Source organism: Octopus bimaculoides, chromosome 6 (assembly GCF_046866305.1).
Source record: "Octopus bimaculoides isolate indiv1 chromosome 6, ASM4686630v1, whole genome shotgun sequence".
NCBI lineage: Eukaryota > Metazoa > Mollusca > Cephalopoda > Octopoda > Octopodidae > Octopus > Octopus bimaculoides.
The window spans coordinates 54,489,534-54,515,417 of NC_142933.1; the positions used below are offsets into that span (position 1 = coordinate 54,489,534).

Consider the following 25,884-nt stretch of genomic DNA (forward strand, 5'->3'; position numbering starts at 1 on the left):
TTTTTGTTTTTTTCCACACACCCCTGAATCTGGGAAGATGTAAAACAAAATTGACCTTGGTAGAAATTGAACTCGGAGAATGTAGCTAAAGACTGCAAACGATTTTGTTCACTGGTCAACTGTTTCTACCGATCTACCATTAATCCTGAACTGAAACTGGGATTGAAATGATCTCCACTTTTGGAGAGCTCACATTCATCATTTTCATAAATTATTTATTAGTAAAAACTTGCATCATTTAATTTCATTTTAAGAGACTGATGAAAACCACTGCAATGCATTGTAGTGAGTCACCACTATTTTACTTACATTTATAAAATAACACAAGACGTTTTTGTCTTTTCATTTTTTTTTTATAGTTTATTTCTAACTCACGAGGAAACAATGTACAAAATTTGATAATATATAACAGAAATGGAAAGGTTTGAAAGAAAGTTAATTATATTATATTACAGGATCAATATTTAAGTAGACTTTGGGCAATAGAGGTCAAGACAGCATAGAAACTGGTGAGTTGTGATAACCACGTATTTCCCAATGGGATAAATATTTACAGATTAAACTTCTTGACAAGACACACAGTTCAATTTTTATAACAGAACATTTGCAATACCAATTTACCATCGAATTAGCTCTGTGGTCGAGCGAAGTGCAAAAATTAGCAGCTTAATCTTGTTCAATCCTTACCAAATTGTCCTAATATAGCTCTAGATACACTTCCTAGGGCTGGGGGAGATGTAGATAGTTGCATCTAACTTGCCTTCATCATTGGACTCAGATCTGACCTGGGGATATTGATCTCATAATAGATGAAATATAAATTCGACCCCATTTGGGACAGTAGGACAGTGACACAAAATAATTATATACTCTGAGTCCATCAATATTAATAATGACAGATTAAGATGTTTCAATGCCCTTCTCTTAACAAAGTAAGCAAAATGAAAAAAATTCCAGTGAGGAAATGACAAGAATTTCTCTTTTGCCATTTGGAACACACCATTTAGTATATAAAATATCAATTTCTATCCGACTATTCAAACCACCTTGAATTATATATCAACAGAGATAAAGATATTACCTTATATCGATTATAAAAGGGGATTGTAGTGGTGTTGTCTTAACCCGAACATTAGCACAGTTTGGAAATGAAATTACTTTCAACTAGATTGAAATTGGATAGTATTAGCCGTTTTGGTTTGCCAATAGCTTACCTCTCTTGAACTTTGATACATGCTATGCACAATATATAAAATTATTACAATATATAGATTTGTGTTATTTGTTTTTAACCAACTGATAATATATTTATACAATATATCAAAGAGAGAGAGAGAGAGAAAGAGCACTAAAAGTGAAACATTTTAATACAACCAGTTTTGTATTTTTTTTTTAACTGGATGGGCATTCTGGTTTCAGTCATTTGACTGTAGCCATGCTGGAGTACTGCCTTTTAGTCAAAGAGATCAACCCCAGGACTTATTCGTTGTAAGCATGGTACTTATTCTACCAGTCTCCTTTGCCGAACTGCTAAGTTACAGGAACGTAAACACACCAACATCAGTTGTCAAGCGATGGTGAGGTTAACATGCACACACATATATACACGACGGGCTTCTTTTCAGTTTCTCTCTACCAAATCCACTCACAAGGCTTTGGTTGACCCAAGGCTGTAGCAGAAGAAGCCCAGGGTGTCACAGTGGGACTGAACCCAGAACCATGAAGTTGGGAAGCAAGCTTCTTACCACACAGCCACACTTGCGCCTATGATGATTTTCTTTTTCTATACATTGACGTGATGTCATGGAACATGGGGAAATGAGAAATGTGGAAGGTAGCTGCAGAGACAATAAAACAACAAAAATGAAAATGACATGCTTCAATCTCAGATTTTCAGGATTGAGAGAATTAGAGAAACACTGCACTGCAAACTTATCTTAACAAATGACATCAGAAGAAAAAAAATAAATAACAATAACAGGAATAATGTTGATGATGACAGAAATTAATGCAGGAGGAGTAACATATATGAATGCCATTCCTCATACTAAATACCCAATATTGTTAGGGTTTGAACACGGGAAACGAAGAATTAAGTACGCTTGGTACATTTTGTTTTTAACTTTATACACCCTGTAGTATTTGAAATTTTTGTCAGCTCAATTACATTCTGAAATTTTGCTTTCTCACAGCATATATGTAAGACAGCTTAATTATGAACTAAAACCCCTACATATGATCATAGAGCTAGACTGAGCTGGATTGCTGAGAGTTAAATGCTTTTAAAACCAACACAAAATATCTATGAAGGGATATGAACTCTTACTCCTTAAGTTGACATTATCAACTAAACATTATACAATACACCATATACACTTTTATTTTAATCCAGTGAATGCTAACTATGAATATTTATGGATATGCCATTGAAGTCATCGATCAGTATCTATACGAATACGAGAAGGATAGAGAAGAAAGTGATATAGATATTGCAAAGCATAAACAGTTGTAAGATTAAAAGGTCCTTGATTCAGTCCTAGATTTATCTCACATTTCTAATTGTATTTAGATATAACACTAACTTGAACCTAGTGAATCACTTTACTAAATTGTCAAAGCTATGTGGAATTTGAGAGAACATGTTACTGCTCAACTCTAGATCAGTCTTGACTGGGCAAGTGTATGATTAAAAAAAAAAGGGCCAGTTGTGTTCATTGTAGATCTAGGAACATGCTACCCAAAATATGTTCTTTCTGTGATTTGGCTGCTATTTCTAGCAGATAACATTCTCAGATCTTGTAGCTATGCATTCCTGGCAACTGGGTGAAGTGAGTTACATAATAAAGGAAAGAAATTTGATAATGTCATCCTAGACATACTAATTCTGAAAGTAAAAAAAAGATACAGATGGTAAGAGATGGAATATTTTTGATCATAGATCTACTCACCCACCAATGACAGGATACTAAAAGACAGCAGTAAGTTTAAAAGGAAAAAAATTAATGCACTAGTTGTCAAGGGATGAATAAAATTTATTTTTCTTTTCCATGTGCAAAATTAAGGTCAGTGTACAAAAAAAAACAGAAGAAAATCAGACTGAGGCACAGAGTTCTCCATATTATGGAGATTAAAATCATTGGTTATATACAAAAAAAAAAAAATTAGTTTAAAAGATAGTTTATTTACAATATGGTCTTAAAGGTATTATTTCAAGCAGTGCAGCATGCAAAAAATATGAAAATATCTTACAAGTATACACATTTCATATACATTTTATATCTCATACATATATCATATGATACACATATATGTATGTATATACATCATATGATATACATTACATATTACATTACATATTGCAAGACATATTACTGAATATCTCACTGACTACTTAATATTAAGTTCTGTTTAATATGTACATAGATTTCAAACAAGATGAATGAACTCCAGTATATTACTGATGGTTTTCATGACACTGGTCAAATTGCTCTAGCAGGATTTGAACTTAAAATGTAGAAGGATGAAATATAAAACTGTCAAATGTGTCACAATCATTTCTTTTTGCAGCCAGTAAATATTTCAATATTGACTGTTATGAAGATGGTGAAACAATATGCTGTACAGAATTTGGGTTTAGTCTATCTACAGTTAAAGAAGTCTAAGACCAATTGGATCTTAATAGGCATCAATAAAATAAGAAACATATTGGACCTTAAAGAGCTGAGTGTTCTTCTTCCCTTGAACAATTAGATTTTCAACTCAATCAAGAATCCAATGTAAGTGCAATGATTTTGCACTCCCCCAGTGAACTGAGATCAAATTAGATACTAATTTATTACATCACTAAATTTCCAAAGTTCTTGGAAAACAATGCACCTTACTTCATGATGCTGATGAAACAAAAGCTTTAGCTCAGTTAGTCACAATGTGAATGACTTACCAAAATCCTTATTTCTACAAAGAATTTTCTTTTAAATGAATAATCCGAGTTGAAGCATTTCCTTCAATATAACAATTACATAAAGTAAAACTAGGAAGCTACCATGTGGTTCTTAAAGTAAAACTGTTGGCTGCAAAATTTTTTCTTTTTTTTTTTTGTAAAAAAAACAATAAAGATTCTTTCATAAATTCACATGTGTGAAATATTTCTACAAAATCGCAGCAAATGATTTTACTTACTCTTAAACGAGAAAAGGGCAAAAAACAAAGGGATCAACAAAAACCAGAACAAGAAAAATATACAAAACGAAAATAATTTATCTCAGTGAATTAAAAACATTGCTGGTGGAAAACGTAGACAGTTAGGGGGGGTAACTACCTAGTCAGTAAGCTGCAATTACTTCCCTTTAGAAGGTTTCGATTACATCATAAACTGATAACAGTGAAGCTATACCCAGTGGTTAGCGACTCTAGGAATTAAGATTGGGAGTGAAAATGACTACAGCTGGGAATCAGAACTTCTGCAGCCTCAATTCCTCAACAGCTTAGCTTCACTCTATAGGGCTTACTAATTCTTCAAACTAATATAAATTGTGCTTGTGACCAGTAAATCTGACAGTTTTAACTTGCTAGTTGATGCCTTTAGCAATTCTTAAATCGTTTCTTGCTTCCACTGCAGTCACATAATAGAAGACAACATATAGCAACATAAACTAAGACTGGTGAGTCATTAAGTTGTCTGATTAGTATGAGTCATAGAGAACCAGTGTGGTCTGCTTTGCTTCTAACCATTCTTCACCAGTTTTCAAAGTGACCCTTAGCCAAAAGAAGTTATAGACCTAACCATTTACAGCAACCTATTTTATCTGTGTGTGTGTGTGTGTGTGTGTGCGCGTTTGTGTGTTTCTGTGTGTGTGTACACATGTAAATGCAGATATTAAATTTATATGAGGAAGCCTTCATAATAATAAACACAAAGTTCATAATTTAAAAATTTACAACTGCTGAACTGTAAAACATACACATACTAAAGACATAGTCCAGTTAAAAATTATGAAGATGAACTATAACCTTTATCCCCTGCCTTTTAGTAAGACATTATGAGGAAGTGGGAGTAGATTGTATCAACAAAAACCTACAAGAAATGGAATGATATTGTAGAAAAAGTCAATATGGCAGGAACTGAGAGAATATCACAGATTTTTTTTGTAGATTTGTCTTATCTCTTTTAAACATAGATGCTACAAATTATTTTTCTGTATGGAAGCAAAACAGAATAATCATTAAAAAAAAAAGTAAACATGAAAGAGCTTTGAATGACAGAAACATTAGAAAGTACAGAAAAAAAATTTAACATGTGCATGTGGAAATATAAGTGAATGTGTATCAGAAGTATTAAAATTCAACTTTTTTTTTTATCTCTTGCTTTATTTACACAGATTTGTAAGTTGGTAGATTATTGTACAGTAGGAGGGATGAGAGAAATCTGAAAAGGTGATTTGATATATATGGAAGACTCGAGAGAAATAATGATGAAGTGTGGCAGATTGAGATGAAATAAAGTCTTTCATGAGGAAAAAAATGTGAGTGAGTGTGTGTGTGTGTATATATATATATTTTAGAGTTCTTCTTCACAGGCAGCATCAAACATCTGGAAAATGTGAAAATCAAAAATATTGTTAAATACAGATTTTAACAAACAAGCAAGAATAACTCTCAAAGTTATACGTTAAATAAATATTATAGCAATTGGTTATTACCAGAATAAAGGAAGATGGCTAGCCAGGAAGATAGCATTCAGACATCCGTCACAGAACTTGTAAGCAATCTGCTTTATGTTTATAACAAAAACAATTAAATGTGAACTAGTTCAGTTAAGTTCCATGACAATAAGTACTATAGACTTAGTGATGTAAGAAGCAGCTGAATGCTTAGTTAATTTACACTATTGAACTCTATTCCTTTTGTGGATTAAGAGATTTAGAAGGCAATGGAGAAAGACAACTCACTTAAGAACTCTGCCTTAGAAAAGAATGGAGAGCGCAGACCTCCGCCAAGCAGCTCATTTCCACCCATACACACGCATGCTGAAAATCGCCCAATTTCCCAAACCAATACCAGCAAATACAGGGGTAAAAAAAAATAACACAGTCACTTTCCCCACAACCAGTATAACCACTACAATACCACCATCATACAACAAACACTATCAACACTGCTATTACCACCATCACCTCAGCATCACACCGCTTCTGTCGCCATTATAACCACCTATTTTATCCTCCTCCCATACTTAACTTGACCATCGTCATCATCAGTACTGTATCTGCTTTCACCACAATCACCGTTAAAACTACGATCACCACAATCAGTTTCTTTACACAGTTGAAAATCCATTATCCGATACTCAAGGGACTGAGATTGTTGCATATTTTTGATTTTTCTAACTTCAGAGTGCTTTATTAAAAAAAACAAAAAAACTGCATCTACAAAACGGAATAGTTCGAGGATAGAAACCAGGTCTAAACACAATAACTTATAGACTTACTGTGAATGTAGTTCTATATAACTCTTTAATAATTGTTTTATACTTAAGACCATCAGAAATGTTATGATATCAGCCTCTACCCACATTGTCATGCTTTGATTAATAGGTTACAGCATAGATTAGATTATTTAGGTAAGTTTCGACTGAAGGTGACTCAGGCCATGTCTAGTTTAATAGCACCACCTAGAAGAGATACACAGTCAGCTTTGGGGAACCGTAGCCCATTCAAGCAGAGGGTTATATTGTTTTCAGAGACATATCTGGGTGGAGGTGGTTTATCTGGTATTTATTGGGGGGCAATGATCTGGGGATCGTCTGAATGCCGTGAAGTCACTTTCTTCCTTTATTTGTGTCTGGCACAATGTTGAAGAGAGCAGGGCTAATTGAGGTGAAATAGTTCTGTCATAGTGTTGTGATATGACACGGGGGGGGGGGGCCTCGGACGAATTTTAAAGATGGGCAATGTTGATGGAATATTTTCTACATCATACAGATGATATAGAGCTCACAGCGGCGGTGGAGGGAGCAAAACCTGAGCTTTTTGAGTCGATCCCAATAGTCAAGGCTTGCCATGTCATCCTCTGCAGACCTCCGCCAAGCAGTTCATTTTAAGATAGATACGCGAATAAAATTACTAATAGAGAAACGATGAACATGTTTTGAAGGGAGATAATCAAAGAACGTAACATTGTAATACTTCATGTAAAGTAGATATAACAAATGAAAAATCCTTCAAGAATCCATAAAAATTCCCGGATCACTACCAAAATTTCATCATCTGTTCCTTGTGTCATTACCAACTTTTCCTACTAGTTTCATCAAATACTGTTTACAACTTTTTGAGTTATTTTGCACAGACAGACAGCGGACAAACCAGCGCCGATGGAAACATAACCCCTTCCTTGGCGGAGGTAATAAATGTCACTTTTGACAGAATAATTTGAATGCTAAAGAGTTACAGTCCTGTACCAAAGATATCTATAAATGTTACCAAATCCTGAAACACATGAAATCACAGTTCAAGTAACGATGATTTGAGGATCAAAACCTGAAACCAGAGACTCTTTTGTGCAAGAAACAAAAGTTTACCATCATTTTAGAAAAAACTTCTGGTCAAAAAACTGTTTGCAATGTGTGTTTATTTTTTGTGTTTTATGAAGTAAATATCTCCAGACATTTTCCACTTCATTTCAAAGCTGAATGGAGTTAGAATTTGGTTGATACTACTCATTAATGATTTGTTTATTACTTTTATATTTATTTAATTTGGAAAATGGCACCCAGAAATCCATATCTTGTAAATATATGTGAAAACAATATATTTACAATCTACCTTGGCAGCTGAAAGGACACGCTTCAGATTAAAAATATATTCACAATGTACAACAATCAATATAACATATATAGAGGATTTCCTCCAAATTCATGCAATAGTTATATTCTTATAACTTATATATAGAGGATTAACTCCATTTTGTCAATATCTCTAGTTTCTAACAGGATAGATATATTTATCTAAATCTAACACTCTCTGAACAATGTCCATTCAGTTACTGACGCTCCTTCGTCACATTCACCATCAGAGACGCAGATATTCATTGGAAACCTCTAACCAACAAAGCTATTTTTTATAGACTAAGATTTAAAAATTAAACACCCATGTGTCACATGAATGTATTCAAGCATGAGCAATGGTAGTGCATTTAAATATGCCTGCTCAAGATATAGAGTAACAGTCTAATGCCTAGCAGGCAGATGTAAATTACTTGATGTGCCTTGCAGCGGCAGTTTGCCAGTTAATGAATTGAATAGGTCTAACAAGCACAAACCATTACACCATTAAAATTTGTCAATTTAAAGGTATCATTATATCTACTGAAACTCAGCTGTGAAACAAGAGGAAATTAAACACTTTCACCATCAATAGCTTCTGAGAATACTCCAAAAACGAATTTTACAACCTCTTATCACAGTAAAGCCAAAAAGCTCTTCTATGCAGATCTTTCATACCAAGTGAGTCATAACGGAATGAACAAAATAATATAACAATTCTACAAATCCACCACCTGCTATTTATCCCTGAAAGAACGAAAGGTAAAGTTGACCACAGCAAGATTTGAACTTAGAGCTCAGTTAGCCAGAACAAATACTGCAAGGAATTCTATCCAAAGTTCTGTCAACTATGTTAATTTGATAGCATTTATGGCTATTAGGAAGGACCAGAATCACAGGAGTGATTACCTGATGCCTTCTTCAAGTAGGCATTTAGCTTAAGGAACTGAGACATGTCACATTCTAGCTATGGTTAATCAAACATGGCTGGTGAACTTCTATCACCAGCAACCTATAATCTGCCATATAGCACTAGTCTATAAATATATATTTCCTTATAACAGCAACAATACAAACCAAAACACTTAACTTGTCAATAACCCAAGCTATCAATATTATCAAATGGTATGATAAAACACTTGCCCCAAGTAAGTTTCTTGGCTCAATTGGCCGTACTTCATCAAGTAGCATAACTGGTGTGGCTGGTCGGTTTTCCTTGCCGTCACCCTCCATTACAGTATTAACAGGTTTTGGTGATGAAGAAGACCTAAAAATAAGGATGAGAAAAAAAAAAAATAAATAAATATCACAAAAGCAAAAATCTGCCCAAATCTATTGTGTAGTGACTCAAAGGAGAATACACGTGCACAAATTTCTTATCCTACCCTGAGGCCATGAGAGCATTTACACTCAATGCTGCAAACCAATGATACACTATGTATGCTTGCTACAAGGTGAGCACCACTTACAGAAAGAGAAAAAAAAAATCTTATCAACAGCTAGATGAATTTGTTTAAGAACAAATTACAATGATGGCCACAGGATACGAACTGTCAGGCATTCAGTCAAGAAGCTAACAAACATTTACCCAACCATGACTCAGGCATCACTTCCTTTTAAAACGTCTAAATTCAGATTTTAGTTTTATCATAGGTTTAAACAAGCCTGAAAAATATACAAGTAATCTATGTGAATGTCAACCAGACTCCTTTTCACAAAAATAACTAACTACCAGTAAAGAACATCTTATTTAGCAGCTCATTTAGATTGAACTAAGAAAACTTTTGTCCGAAGACTATAGTACAATGGTACAGCTTTGAATTAAATAATATTTAGGTCAGAAATATAACTTTAATAACCCATTTCACCCAACTTCTCTCATTCATTATGTTTGGCTCTGAAAAACAACTCAGATCTAAAGACCTCAGCTACGCCCCACTGAGCAAAGGAAAGGAATTATCATTATTCAAGAAACTTATAACCACTTTGCATTCAAACACCTCAATAACAATAATCTTTATATAACAGTCACTGATATAACTAAACAATGTAGCATCATGTTACTGCAATAGGTATACAGCTGTTCACCAAAGACAACTTTTCCATTCAGCAAATGCAACATTTACAAAAATGTGTAGGAATTAGACTTACACAAGATCCAACTTCCGTGGGAAACCTGGAGATGCTGACTTTGAGGAATTGTGAAATAACATCCTCTTTCGGTGAAGTATTGGAGTTGTGTATGCTTTTTGCTTATGATTCTGCCTGGAAAAGTAACAAACCAAATAAGAGATCAAAACACTGGGATTAGCAATATGAAATGGAGATTAACAAAGCTAAATCCAGGAGTCTGAATTATCGCACACAAGAAATAACAAATGTAAAACGTAGACGTTAGCAAGGAATAGAAACATTGGTTTCAGAGACCAGCAACAGGGAACACAGATCTAGCAATGTAGAGTATAGGATTTATCAAAGTGGTGAGTGGGAAATAGCAATATAGAACATGAAATAGGAATTAACAGCACATAGCTTAAACAAGAGTTTAAACACACAAAAAACAAGAGCTTAAAAACATGAAATACAAAGATTAACAACATTGAAACAAGAAGAGCAACATGAATCATGAAACAAAAACATAATTAGTAACATAAAAATACATTGTAATACACTTACAACTGATAGCCAATGTGAACTAACTACAGTATAGTTAAAGATACTTATGGATATCTATAGAGCAAAGTATATGAAGATATCAACAGCTCAACCTTATAGCTATGTCTGATAAGTGTCAGATAATGATATCACTATAAGACACTTGATTCTACATATATGAGATGTCACACACTTCTCTGTACCTGTAAAATCCAATGTGGTAAAATATATTTGACCCAACTGCAACTATATGGTAAGGTACAACACTGCAACTGTAGAATAGATACGACACTGTAAAATTTCAACTGTATAATTAGGTAAAGCACCACAACTATATAGTTAGGTATAATACTACAATTACAAACGATAACACAGCAACTAAATAGGTGAAATACAACAACTAATATTAGGTATAACACTGTTACATACAACACTAAGTTTATGGCTACTGCTAGCCATTGATTCACTTGTCTGTTGAATTTAATGCAATACGTTCTTCTGTCAAGTTCATGTCATTAAGAAGTTTACTCACATGGTTCAGATGGATTTCATTGAGGCAAATTTTCTATGCCCAGATGCCCTTTCGGCTACCAACCCTCACCTGTTTCCAGGTAAAGAAATATTTTCCCACAGTCAGACATGTTTTTCATGGAAGACTGGAAACAAATAACATTGCTTCTATGATGATGATTCTCATTTACAATCATAATACGAGGTAAAGACAAGTGTACTCTCAAACACAGACACACACACACATATATTCTTTAGTTTCAATCATCTGACTGCGATCATGCTGGAGCACCATCTTGAAGGGGCTTTAATTGGACAAATCAACCCCGTTATTCTATCTGTTTCTTTTGCCGAAATGCTAAGTTACGGGTATGTAAACACACCAACACCGTTTGTGAGTGATGGGGGAGGGGGAAAACAGACACACACAAATACCAAATATACAAATATATAAACGAATTTCTTTCAGTTTCTGTCTACTCAATCTACTCACAAGGTTTTGGCTGACCCAAATCTATAGTAGAAGACACTTGCCTAAGGTGCCACACAGGCGGCGAGCTGGCAGAAACATTAGCAAGCCGGGCGAAATGCTTAGCAGTATTTCATCTGCCGCTACGTTCCGAGTTCAAATTCCGCCGAGGTCGACTTTGCCTTTCATCCTTTCAGGGTCGATTAAATAAGTACCAGTTACGCACTGGGGTCGATGTAATCGACTTAATCCGTTTGTCTGTCTCCTCTGTGTGTAGCCCCTTGTGGGTAGTAAAGAAATAACACAGTGGGACTAAACTTGGGATTATGTGAGTGGGAAGCAAGCTTCTTATCACACAGCCATGCCTGCACATACGTATATTATATATATATATATATCATCATCATCGTTTAACGTCCGCTTTCCATGCTAGCATGGGTTGGACGATTTGACTGAGGACTGGTGCAACCGGATGGCTACACCAGGCTCCAATCTAATTTGGCAGAGTTTCTACAGCTGGATGCCCTTCCTAACGCCAACCACTCAGAGAGTGTAGAGGGTGCTTTTACGTGTCACCCGCACGAAAACGGCCACGCTCGAAATGGTGTCTTTTATGTGCCACCCGCACAAGAGCCAGTCCAGGGGCACTGGCAACGATCTCGCTCGAAAACCCTACAAGGCCAGTCAGGCGGTACTGGCAACGGTCACACTCAGGATGGTACATCTTATGTGCCACCCGCACAAGAGCCAGTCTAGGGGCACTGGCAACCATCTCACTTGGTTTGCCGGGTCTTCTCACGCACAGCACATTTCCAAAGGTCTCGGTCAGTAGTCATCGCCTCGGTGAGGCCCAATGTTCGAAGGTCTTGCCTCACCACCTCAGCCCAGGTCTTCCTGGGCCTACCTCTTCCACGGGTTCCCTCAACTGTTAGGGAGTGGCACTTTTTCACGCAGCTATCCTCATTCATTCTCACCACATGTCCAAACCAGCGCAATCGTCTCTCTTGCACACCACTACTGACGCTTCTTATGTTCAGCTTTTCTCTCAAGATACTTACACTCTGACGGGTATGCACATTTACATTACACATCCAGCGGAGCATACTGGCTTCATTCCTTGCGAGCTTACGCATGTCCCCAGCAGTCACAGCCCATGTTTCCCTGCCATGTAGCATGGCTGTTCGTACATATATATATATATGTATATAACCAAAACCACATGGTTAGGAAGCAAGCTTCTTCACAATACAGCCATCCTGTGATTCATATTTATTATACAAAGCCGTTTGATAACAACAGCAGCAGCAAGCCAACGCAACAAGGAGGTCTTTATATAGTCACTAAAAACAGCAGCTAGATCTCACTCAGATTGCAGCTTATATTCTTAGAAGCGGTGGGACATATTGGATAATGAAGTCCACTATCTGGAAAAAAGAAATTGGATGGACATGGCTTTTGATATACTTTTGATCAAAGGTTTGCTCAGTAGGAGCTGACCTGTGATTAAGCAGTGTCAACATAAATTCAATGCAGATAAGGTTTGAAAATTACCCAAAACACTGGTTATCAACGGGTTCATCAAAAGCACCACAACCACTAGTATCACCTTCAAAACAGCTTTCTGCAGAATTAGAGTTATCCAGTGGAACTCCATAAGAATCACTTGAAACATCAGCATCAAGGGTTTCATCTGAAATTATAAACAACATACCACAGGTAATGAATACAAAGAATAATTAATAATAATAATCTTAGTTCTATATTTGAGAGATGAGGAATTATGTACATTATTTACGTTTGATGGATATTTGTCCTCATCTTGTTTGTTGTAAACATTTCAGCTGATATACTCTCCAGCCTTCATCAGGTGCCCTGGGGAAATTTCGAACCTGGGTTCTCATTCATTCCTAAGGTATTTTTATTATTATTCAGATCACTGCATGGAATCGGACTTGGAATCTTGGGGTTAGTAGCCTGTGCTCTTAACCACTACACCACGGGCATACGGTGTAGTGGTTAAGGCTACTAACCTCAAGATTCCGAGTCCGATTCCAGGCAGTGACCTGATTAATAATAATTACATTAGAAAAATACGTTAGGAATGAGAACCCAGGTTTGAAATTTCCCCCAGGACACCTGATGAAGGCTGGAAGGTATATCAGCCGAAATGTTGTGTTAACAACAAACAAGATGAGGACAAATATCCGTCAAACGTAAATAATTTTTTTTTTTTGCTACAAGGACCTACATAAAAACAATACAAGAGAGACTAATAAAATAATGGGAAAAATACAGAGGGTTTATACATGTACAACAAAAACAATGAGGAAGCAAGATTATTTTAACAATGAATAATTCTCCAAGGAGGTGTGTTCATGGAAACCCCACAAAACCATGGTCACTCTAACCATTAAAGTAAGTGCCCTCCCCGCCCATTCTTTTTGCTCAATCTAAACGTGCATGCTCAGAGCAAGTCAGTTCACTTGTACCATCCTTGCCACTCTCACTCACCTTTCAACAAATTTGCTGGAATGCAGCACTTCTTTCTTTAGCCTCAATTTCCTTTATAAATGAAACTTTATCAACCCTTACAATCTTATCTGCTTCACAACCCATTTCACTAAGGCCACCAGACAGATAAACAATACTTGTCGTGTCCAGTCAAAGACAGGCAGTAAAATGATTTTTACAATAGATTCTACAGTCTCTAATAATTGCGGTCATATGCCAAAATTAGAATTCATTACTAAGTACCACTCAAAATACTCAGATATTGGGGACATTTTTTCCCCCCCGACACTAATGATTCCACCCAGCTACTAGATGATAGTAATAGTTTGGAAATAATATACAATCAGAGACAATTACACAATTAGGGCATCACATGTTATTATAAGTGCTGTAACGTATCATCCTGTACTTCCTAGAAAAGAACATAATATTCTAAATCAGTCTGCCTGGCTGACAAATATAATCTACTTTCACTCCATTCGTCCAACTATAAAACTACAAAGCACCAGCAATATTTCCACAAATGAATAAATCATCCCCTACATTAACCACAGATAAAAAGGGAATATTAACATGGTAAACAAAGATGTTGTTGTTTAATCCCAGTTTGTTCCTGATTGAGCAGGCCCATGATTAACACATCTTTTTGTATATCAGTCTCAGATATAAAAAAAAGGGGAGAGGATAGTCACAGCTGCAGCACTTCTGGTTACAAGATGAATTATTGTCTTGAACAAGGATCAGTAATTTTTCATAGTGATCCAGATTTGATATTTCTTTTTACATTTGTCACTGTCTTAAAAGTAAATCATATCAAATCTTACATATAAGAATATCCCCACCACCATTTACATCACTGACAATGCTTATATAGGCAAAAATTAAATCGTAACAAAATACTAGCTGACTGACTGCTGAATGGCACGAAAATGCACTGGATTTGAAATATTTTTTAAAAATATATAAAGTCCATTTCTTGCTAAACCTTGATCTACAGATTCACTTCTTGGCTTGAAAGAAGAAAGTTTTATTGTAAAATTGATGACAGTGATTCCTGTAATTCATCACATACTAAAGTCTTCAATCTGGTTCTGACAGAATTCATCCTTCTTCACAGACTGACTTAAACTACAACTTAGTGAAATATTTATCAATATTACAATGCTCCTGTAGTTTAACGGCCAACAATATCCAACTCACATGCACATTGGGTTGTTGAGAGTTCATTAGTGTCAAATACTATAATATTGGTTTCAAGTTTTGGCACAAGGCCAGCAATTTCGGGGTGGGGGTTAGTCGATTTCATTGACCACAGTGCTCAACTGGTACATACTTTATTGACTCCAGAAGGATGAAAGACAAAGTCAACCTCAGCAGAATTTAAACTCAGAACAGAGACAGACAACACTACTAAGCATTTTGTCTGGCATGCAAACGATTCTGCCAGCTTCTTAAATACTATAATACTAATGACTTGCTATACTAAGACATTTAAATATCAACTGTGTGGCTAAGTTCACTTTGCAACTATTGTGATCCAGGTTGAATCCCATTGTGCAGCATTTTGGGAGAGTACCCTTTAGTGTAGTTTTACTTCAACAATACTTTGCAAGTGAGATTTTAGTAAACAGAAACAGCACATAATCTGTGTGAGCAAGGGTTGGCTGAACAAAAGTACCTTGTAATATTTAATTCTAAGTTGCATCCTTTTATGTCAATATAGCACTACTCTTACATCTGAAGTAGTGCTGCAATTGCTGTACATATAGACATCCTAAACTGCATATCCAGAAGCTGCATCCCCCAACCAACTGATTAACAGGAAGTAGCTAGCTAACATACCATAACCTCTGGTCCACTGATGTACTATCAAGAATTTCTGCTTTTACTACAGCTGCTAAAATGGCCTCTACTGCTCAGACTTAATTGGTTTCACACCTTGTCTACCCCAACACTCCTGACTTACTCATCTCTCCTCCTCTTACCTTCCACTATATTCACTCTTGTAAGTGAAGCACTAACCATTTACACGCAGTATTTTCTTCCCAGAATATTAGCCCTTTGGAATTCTCCTTCCTGATTGCAATTATTAACTAACAACTATTCAAGAGAAAACTTAAAAATCACAACCAAAGACAAACCAACAAAAGAAAATGGACATTGTTGCATAATTATAAAATAATGAAATCAGCAATAAACTTACCATCTGACACAGTATAGTCTACAAGGCTGAGTTCTGGATTAGTGGCATTCATAGGTGATGTTACTGGGCAAACCACCTTGTAAAGCAGTTTTGAGAATGGATAAGTAAATATTAAGGTGAGCAACATGAACAGAAAAGCCATAATGGAATTCATTATATGTACAGCATTGGATACCTACAGGTGAGAAAATGAAAAACTTATAGAGAATGGAAGATTATCACCTCTCTACATACAGCCCACTTGTACAGGCCCAGACAAGAATGGAGTCAAAGGGTTTTTAAAAACCAAGAGTAAAATTCAAGTAATAAGAAATTAACAGGTAAATGAAGAACAATAAAAGTGAGATTTAGAAACACTGTAAACCCTAGAATGGTAAATGTTTAGGCCTGGTTTAACCCTTTCATTATATCTCTAATGAAAAGCATTTCCTATGAGTGCCTATTAAATTTGAAAACAATAAAAAATATAAGGACAGATTTAATAACTTTTTCTCATTATAAAGCTGGAACATAATGACAGGTTATTAGTGTTAAGGTTAGGATAAAAAGATTTAAATTAAGCATGATCATTTTAAATGAACTAAGTTTTGTTTGACAGAATCAGAGGTCGATTGGTATCAAAAAAGCTTAGTAACCTTAAGCTAATGAAATGATTGCTTCTTCATAGTAAAATATGTATTATTGAAGATATCTTTGCCAAAAGTGAACTAAGGTGTGCAGAGTTAACAAGTTTTCAACATCAAAAGATACCTCCAGCAAATTCAAACACTCTCAATATGTTAGTAGTTCAATACCTGATTGAGGTGAAAATAGCTATCAACTGACAATATTTTCATGTCCTGATTCAGCCCTAAAGCAGAGAGAAAGAGCAACACCCATGACATTTCCAAAGCCTCCACAACAAGTGGAAGAAACAAGCCTATAGAATGTCATAGTAGGAAAATATCAAGTTACCTATAGACTAGAAAGCTGATCCAAGTTCAGGGGTGATATTAATTTGATACAAATTAGCTCTATGACTAAAGACTATGTAGTCTGTCAAGTTTCTACAGGGTTTCTGCCTACCCAATTTCACAAGGGGATTGGATCAACTAGAAGCCTTGATAAAAGACATTTGCTTAAGGTCCCATGCAATGGGATCAAATTCAGAATCATATCACCAAGCAAATTTGATCATCCCTTCTCTCTCTCCCTAACAAACAAGATGAATAAGAAAAGATATCTTAATAAAAGATACTACAATAGACACTGCAATCATCATAGCTTTATTTACTATCTTTCCAATCCTGAACTAAAAATAGACAATTAGAGCAGACATGATTGTGTTTAATAGAAACTGAGTGCAGGTATGGTTGTGTATTTAAGTTTTCTTTGCAACCACATGGATCAGGTTTAGTTCCCACTGTCCACCCTTAAGGATAACCTTAGGGTAGTCTATTGTGAGCAAAATTTAGAAGATGGAAACTATGCAGAAGACCATAGAATGTGCATATATGTATTGATGAAAAATATATGCATTAGTGATAAACTGTGAAGAAATCAATGCACTGGGCAAAAAAAGAACCTTGTGGTATTTATTCAACCCAAGCTGCAGAGACATTCTCAATATTGAAAATGCAGTAAACCAGTGATTGGAAGCCTGTATCCAAACCACACTATTGTTTACAGAAAGCAAGATATAAATGTTTCTCTAATCTGATGTAAGATGAAATTACACTATAGCATATCTAATTTGTGACACAGAACACTAACCAGCTTCCTTCAACAGATCCATCTAACTCATACCAAAAATAAACAGATGATGATGATGGTGGTAAAATATTGTTTCCAAAAGGAAACACACCCTACTCCAAAATAACAGACTTGAAGGATCAAGAGGTAAAAATCAAAAATTCTACATTTCTGTAACCATGTATTCTAGATTACAGATTTACTAAATCAAAGTTGACAGGAACAAACTAAACAACATTTAGAATAATTTAACGTTTCAGTTTCATCAGTTATTAGTTATAAAACAGTGCACATAATAGGAGGTAAACTGCAATACTCTTATGAAACATTATATTACAATCTGAACAAAAAAAGAAATTAATTTCAAATAGTTTAATTCTTGACAAGAAATGTTTTTAGTCATTAGGGAAATGCAAAAATTAACAATTATACTTACAATGTTACTTATCATATATTCTCTGATCCGTTTCTTGTAAACCTAAAAGTAAGAATACATGCAGAGTTCAGTGCTGAGCTTTAAAAGTTCAAGTAAGCTTTTGCTACTTTAAGATACAATTGCATTTCCATTCTAGGTTGAGAAACTTCACTTGACAACATTACAAATACCGATGAGAAAAGCAATAATAGGAAGCAGAATGCTCAGAGACCTTTTACTTTTGTTGGCAACCAAAGGTTCTCTCTCTCTCCCCAAATGAAACGAAGATTATATGATGCATGTGTACAAAGAGCAATGTTGACGAAGATTAGAGAAAAGCAAAGCTGGTATGCTCTGTTGGATGTGCAATATCAGTGTATATGTGACAGATCGCTACTGTTAGGCTTAAGAGGAATTAGATGCAGTGTGCAAGAGAAGACTGTGCTGATATGATCATGTGATGCATATAAATATGTACAGCTGTATAAAGAAGAAACATATCTCTTAAAATGGATGGAACTTGTAGAAGGGGAGGACTCAGGAAGACATGGGACAAAGTATTGAAGGTTGATCTGAAGATGATGTGCCTTACGAAAACGACAAAGGACAGAGATATTTGTCACCTTGCTTGTACTAAAGAAGACCTGTCCACCACAGAATTGGTGTCCTAAACCCACCCTGGTAATGCTAACCTCCCTCCTCTTTGTCCCCCCCCCCGCCACAATTTCATCCCCTAACACCCATCACTTCCTCTATCAAGTGAGAGCAAAATACACACATATTATATCCCTCGTTTTTTTTGTCATTTACCTTTTCTCCCCTCCATCTGCAGCTCTCAACACCAACTCCTCACTTAACTGCAATGCCCTCACATATCTACTGCATCGCCCACTGCCAAGCCTTTCCTATATTTCCCTCCATTTCTTAGTCACCTCATCCTGCCCTCTCACCCAGATCAAGCCTCTATATTCTCTCACCTATTCTCATCACCCCCAATAATCCTGAAGGGCATGTCCCAACACATCTTCACCATCATCTCTCTCACTATCACTCCCTTTATCTTACTCTTCAACTCACTCTCCCTTGTTTTCCAACTGGGGTATCCATGTATATACTCTAAAATAAGACACCTGTATCTGTCCCTTCTATCCCTTAAACTCTCAACTGTTACAAATCTACACCCACTCAAAATCACTCCCCCACCTGCCAATTGAGAGATTTTTGTCATGAAAGATACTTGATGACCATATCAGTGCTGGCACCATGTAAAAAGCACCTAGTGAACTCTGAAGTGTTGGCATTAAGAAGGGCATCCAGCTGACAGTAGTAGAAACCATGCCAAAACTGACAATGGAACCTGGTGCAGCTCTTGACCATGCCAGTCCATCAAACTTTCTAACATGGCAAACATGAAAAATTAAATAATGATGATTTCCTCAGTCTCAGTAAATTTGAGACCTTACACCTACCTATGAGAAACTAATTTTTAAAGAAAAAAAAGAGTAATAAATTGTGGCTTCGATATAGCAACCAAATCTCCATCAAACCACACCTGTTTTAGGGAAAAAAAACAAAACAAATAAAGCAAATGTTAGACAATGTAGTCCTAAATGCCTCAAAGAGCACAGAAGAATCACAGCTGGAATATCTTAGATCAGAGATTTAAAGAACTCATATCTAGAGATCAGAGTTAGTCTGGGGCTATGAACAACAACAAATCATGCCCACAGGCATATAGTGTAACAAATTATCTTACATATATCTAATCAAATGTAATGTATGTCTTTGTGGTAAGAAGCTTGCTTCTCTACCACATCGTTCTGGGTTCAGTCACACTGTGTGGTATCTTGGGCAAGTATATTCTACTATAGCCTTGCACCAATCAAAGCCTTGTGAGTGGATTTGGTAGAGAGAAACTGAAAGAAGCCCATTCTAAATATATATGTGTGTGTGTGTGTGTGTGCCTGTGTGTATATATATAACATATATATATGTATATACATACACACATATATATATACAAAGATACATACACATACATATAGATACGCATATATATATATATATATACAAATATACATACACATACATATACATACGCATATATATACAAATATATATATATATATATATATATATACATACACATATATATACATACACATATATATATACATGTACATACACATATATACATACATATACATACACATATACATACATATATATATATATACATACACATATATACATACACATATATACATATATATATATACATATATATACACATATATACATATATATATACACATATATACATATATATATACACATATATATATATATATATATACATACCTATATATATACATATATATACACATATATATCATCATCGTTTAACGTCCGCTTTCCATGTTAGCATGGGTTGGACGATTTGACTGAGGATTGGTGAACCAGATGGCTACACCAGGCTCCAACCTGATTTGGCAGAGTTTCTACAGCTGGATGCCCTTCCTAACGCCAACCACTCCGAGAGTGTAGTGGGTGCTTTTACGTGGCCAGTCAGTCGGTACTGGCAACAGCCACGCTCAAAATGGTGTATTTTATGTGCCACCATGCACAGGAGCCAGTCCAGCAGCACTGGCAACGATCTCGCTCAAATGTCTTTACATGTGCCACCAGCACAAGTGTCAGGAAGGCGACGCTGAGCACAGGTGCCGTTATGATTTCGCTTGCCCCAATAGATCTTCGCAAGCCGAGTTTAGTCTCCAATGAGAGACGAAGTTGGCATGGGTGCCAGTCATCGAATTTAGTTCAATTTGAATTTCACTTGCCTCAACATGTCTTTGCAAGCAGAGTTTAGTGTCCAATGAGGAAGGTACGCATAAGTGGGCTGACTACACCCCTGGCAGAGGCCTTGGATTTAGGTCTCACTTGGCTTGCCGGGTCTTCTCATGCACAGCATATTTCCAAAGGTCTCGGTCAGAAGTCATCGCCTCGGTGAGGCCCAATGTTCGAAGGTCGTACCTCGCCACCTCATCCCAGGTCTTCCTGGGCCTACTTCTTCCACAGGTTCCCTCAACTGCTAGGGTGTGACACGTTTTCACACAGCTATCCTCATCCATTCTCCCTACATGACCATACCAGTGCAATCGTCTCTCTTGCACACCACAACTGATGCTTCGTAAGTTCAACTTTTCTCTCAAGGTACTTACACTCTGTCTAGTATGCACACTGACATTACACATCCATCGGAGCATACTGTGTGGCACTTTGGACAAGTGTCTTCTACTTTGATCACCGGTCAACAATAGCCTTCTAAGTGGATGTGGTAGACAGCAACTGAAAGAAGCTCATCATACATCATCATCATCATCATCATAGTTTAACGTCCGCTTCCCATGCTAGCAAGGGTTGGACGATTTGACTGAGGACTGGTGAAACCAGATGGCTACACCAGGCTCCAATCTGATTTGGCAGAGTTTCTACAGCTATATATATATATATATATATAGATAAATTTGAGTGGAGGCAATACAAGCGGAACACTAGAGGACCATCCAGCAGAATATTCAATATATATTCGTACTTTCTTCGACATTTAATATTTCTATTAATTCGAACTTTATATTGCACTATTAATGTCGAAGAAAGTACGCATATATATTGGATATTCTGCTGGATAATAGGTCATATTCCTCTAGTTTTCCACTCGTATTGCCTCTACTCAAATTATAAATTGGAACTTAGCTCAATTTGAGCACTTCGATTCTTGCCTGTTTACGAGTATTGTTAATTGTTAACAATCTCTATATAAAATAGTATAAGTTATATATATATATATATATATATATATACATACAAGCTTCTTTCAGTTTCTGTCTATCACATCCACTTAGAAGGCTATGGTTGACCGGAGATCAAAGTAAAAGACACCTGTCCAAATATATGTGTGTGTGTGTGTGTCAATGTCTGTTCCCCTTCACCACTTGACAACCGGTGTTGGTGTGTTTATGTCCTTGTAACTTAGCAGTTTGGCAAAAGAGGCCAATAGAATAAGTACAGGTCAATTTCTTTGACTAATAACCTGCTAAGGTTTTATTCTTTTTTTTTATGAAAGATCAATTAAATACCAGTAAGAAAATAACTCGGGTGAAATCAACTGACAATATCTTTCCCACACAAAAATTTAGCTATCAACAAAATCAAATGCAAACATACAATACATACTTTTCTGACACAAGGGAAAGCTAAAAGTTGTTCAACTATTGGTCGACTAGTTGGGTCAGGATCCAGCATTTGTCGAATCACATACTTCAGATCAAAGGACCGACCTACAAGGTAAAGAAACAAAAATGAAAGCATAAAAAATATTTTAAAAATTACAAAGTAATTTGATTCTTCTAGGAAGTGTCAAGGAATCATTTTCATGGTGCTAAGTATAATAATAATTTCTTACATAGCCACAATGCCTGAAATCTTGGAGCAGGAAGCAGTCAAGTAATGACTAGAGTACTGATTTCTATCTGCTATTTTATTAACCCTAAAATAATAATTCTATTATAGGCACAAGGCCTGAAATTTTGAGGAAGGTGATAGAATACATTGATCCCAATGCACAACTTGTACTTATTTTTATCAACTCCAAAAGGATGAAAGGCAAAGTCAACCTCAGCAGAATTTGAACTCAGAATGTAAAGACACATAAAATGTTAAGCATTCTGTCAAGTGCAGTAATGATTCTGCTAGCTCACTATCTTCAACTTTACAATTTCATTTGCCAATAAGGTAACAGTAGAGGGAACATTACAAAAAAATATGAAGAGTTTACAAGGAAATTAGATAAGACTAAAAATATTTACAACATACAAATATGAGATATAGTCCTCAGAGTGGATGAACTCCCACAGATCCAAGATCACTTCCAGCTACCAAAGATAAATACCATCTCTTAAATCATCCATAAATGCCATTTTCATGGTTGTCCCTTAACTGTTAAGGAATTTAATGAAGGAGAGCACTTTCTAACCTAAATTTCCTCCATATACAATATCAGTACACACACACACACACACACACACACACAGAGCTTACCTTGAAGAAATTCTTCAGGAATTTGACCATGTCTCAGCATGTGCCAACCCTCACCACCTCTGGGTAGATCTAGATCACTAGATAGTTCTAGAATGGTCATACCAAGACTTCGAAAAAAATAAAACAAGTAAACATAAACACTTTCAATCAACTGGGTTGTTGTTGTTTTTTTTTTTTTTTTTTAAACTAAACTGAGAACAATTTGATTAAATTCAATATATTACTGGTATATATTTCAGTGATACCTACAACATTAGAACTAAAAACAAGAAGGTGCCAAACTTAATGCAATAAAATATCCACATCAGTAGCTATAAAGGAGCCTTGGTGGGTGACTGACTACCTAGAAATAGTAGTGAAATTTTCATAATACATGCCACTGTTTTTAAAAAAAGATGTAGTGAGCAAGATTAAGTTATCTAATAATGTAACCTTGCATGCACAGTTTGCTGACAAAAAAAAGAAAAATACTCAACCATGGCTAAACAACAACAATCTATTTATCTATCTATACCATATTACATTTCTTACCCCTGAAAGAGATAGCTGGCTTCAGATTGAATAAGAAAAGCTTCTGTAACAGTTATGTGATTTCTAAAAGAAAGTTAAAACACATTCAGTTAGTCAGCTGTAGTGCTTGCACACAGTTTGGTAGAATCTGGATTTCTTACATATGTAGAGGAAAGAGCATTGTGTGATATTCAAGACCTGACCAAAGGTTTTAGCAATGTAAAGAAACTGTTTCAATGGGAGAATGAACCATTATGTGGCTCACTTAACAGGACCTTTAGAGTAAATTTTATGCAATAATGTTTCAATCAAACACAAGATCCTAGTGTCTACTTCAAGGAAAAGGAATTGAGAAGCTGTGACAACAATGCTTTTCCTTTGAATATTAGTGGCATGTGTATTTGACTAACATCCATGTTAAATGCCAGTAGCCAGCCAAGCAGGAGCCTGCAGGGTTTTTACAGCTGGATGCCGTTCCTAACATCAAGCACCCTGTAGAGTGGACTGAGTGCCTTTCATGTGGTCAGTTTTGACATGGTTTTTACAGCTGGATACCCTTCCAAATGCCAACCACTTTACAGTGTGGACTAGATGCATTTTATGTGACACCAGTACTGAAGGGTTACCAAGTAACTTGCAAGCAAGACAAAGAATTTTGGGGAGGGGAGGGGCATTGGTGGAGGTGATCTTGTGTCAGATGATGAAAGGTTATAGTGAGACAGAGACAGAAACAGGTGTTTTGATGTAGGAGAGGTACAGGGTTACCCAGCTAGAGAGAGAGAGAGAGAGAGAGAAGAATGAGGACAGAAACAGGTGTGTTGCTGTGAAGGAAATACATGGTTACCAAATCATAAGCTGTTTAGTCAGCCTTATAATCAATGGCATTATAGCCATAACCACACTGCTTTTTGGGGGGCTTTTTCCTGAACATCTAGGAATACATTATCTAATGTGCCCATTCCTTTTTAGGAGAGCAGGCTGTCACTTAAGAGATATTTGCTAGAACTACTTCTAGCAAATTCATGCTACATCAACATAAGAGTTACAAAAGTTGGAATGGTTCACAGCTAAAATATGCAGCAGTAATACAAAACTGATGATTATTTCATTAGCTAGGAAAACAAAGTGAAGGGTCCCATGGACTTGATCCATTCCTGAGTGGAAGAAAAAAATTCAATCACAAGACCATTTTTATTCTCACAAAAATTCTATTTACATTCCTTAAAGTTCTCCCTTTCCAATCACAGACTCAAAGTCATCCACAGAATAATATTAACAGAAATACAAACAAAAAAGAAAAATAAGACACTAAAAAATATTCACCTAAATATATCTGCAGGCTTACCAAACTTTCCTTCAAGCAACTCAGGGGCTAAATATTGAGGGTCACCTTCTTGAGCATCAGATATGTCATAACCCTATTCAAATAGAACACAACATGGGATTATCATCATCATCATACATTCCCCCAACTTCTGATGTCACCCAGCCACCTTTTCTACCTTTTAGTGATACCAGAAAAAGTGAGAATCTGAGAATGAAAAGAGGGTGAGCATCAATTAGGTCAAACAAGTAAATTTAAATCATCATTGAAAGAAGGGAGGCAATAGAAATGTTTACTAAAAAGAAGACCTACCTTGCTAACGTCAAGAACAAGACCAAAATCACCAAGTTTACAGATGTCATCAAACGATAAGAAAATGTTTTCTGATTTTATATCCATGTGGACCAAGTTATGAACATGAAGATGCTTCAAAGCCTAAATAAACAGAAAGGTTCAAAGGATAATGGAAGGTTTTGGCATGTAAAAATCGAAGTATGTGTTTTTTACACACATCATTTAACATCCATCTTCCATGCATGCATGGGTAGGACAGTTGACAGGAAGTGACCAGGTAAAAAAACTACCCTAGGCTACTGTCTGTTTTGGCAGGGTTTTTATGGCTGGATACTCTTCCTAA

General features: G+C 35.9%; 1 protein-coding gene across 6 annotated transcripts in view; it reads right to left on the reverse strand.

Moving 5' to 3' along the window:
• Positions 1 to 3,011: 3,011 nt before the first annotated feature.
• Positions 3,012 to 25,884, reverse strand: part of LOC106875680 (membrane-associated tyrosine- and threonine-specific cdc2-inhibitory kinase) — a 37,744-nt gene continuing 14,871 nt past the window's right edge. For 4 of the 6 annotated variants that reach the window (XM_014923925.2, XM_014923924.3, XM_014923923.3 and 1 more), the window contains 10 exons: positions 25,560 to 25,682; positions 25,247 to 25,341; positions 23,414 to 23,520; positions 22,550 to 22,653; positions 18,335 to 18,376; positions 16,168 to 16,342; positions 13,005 to 13,143; positions 9,971 to 10,084; positions 8,963 to 9,086; positions 3,012 to 5,590 (listed from right to left, as the gene is read on the reverse strand). In XM_014923925.2, coding sequence (XP_014779411.1) covers positions 5,558 to 5,590; positions 8,963 to 9,086; positions 9,971 to 10,084; positions 13,005 to 13,143; positions 16,168 to 16,342; positions 18,335 to 18,376; positions 22,550 to 22,653; positions 23,414 to 23,520; positions 25,247 to 25,341; positions 25,560 to 25,682 — 1,056 coding nt within the window. In that variant the 3' untranslated portion in view covers positions 3,012 to 5,557. Of the gene's footprint in view, positions 5,591 to 8,962; positions 9,087 to 9,970; positions 10,085 to 11,006; positions 11,131 to 13,004; positions 13,144 to 16,167; positions 16,343 to 18,334; positions 18,377 to 22,549; positions 22,654 to 23,413; positions 23,521 to 25,246; positions 25,342 to 25,559; positions 25,683 to 25,884 lie in introns of those variants that run through there. The other 2 variants (XM_014923926.3, XM_089353867.1) reach the window with 2 other exon arrangements.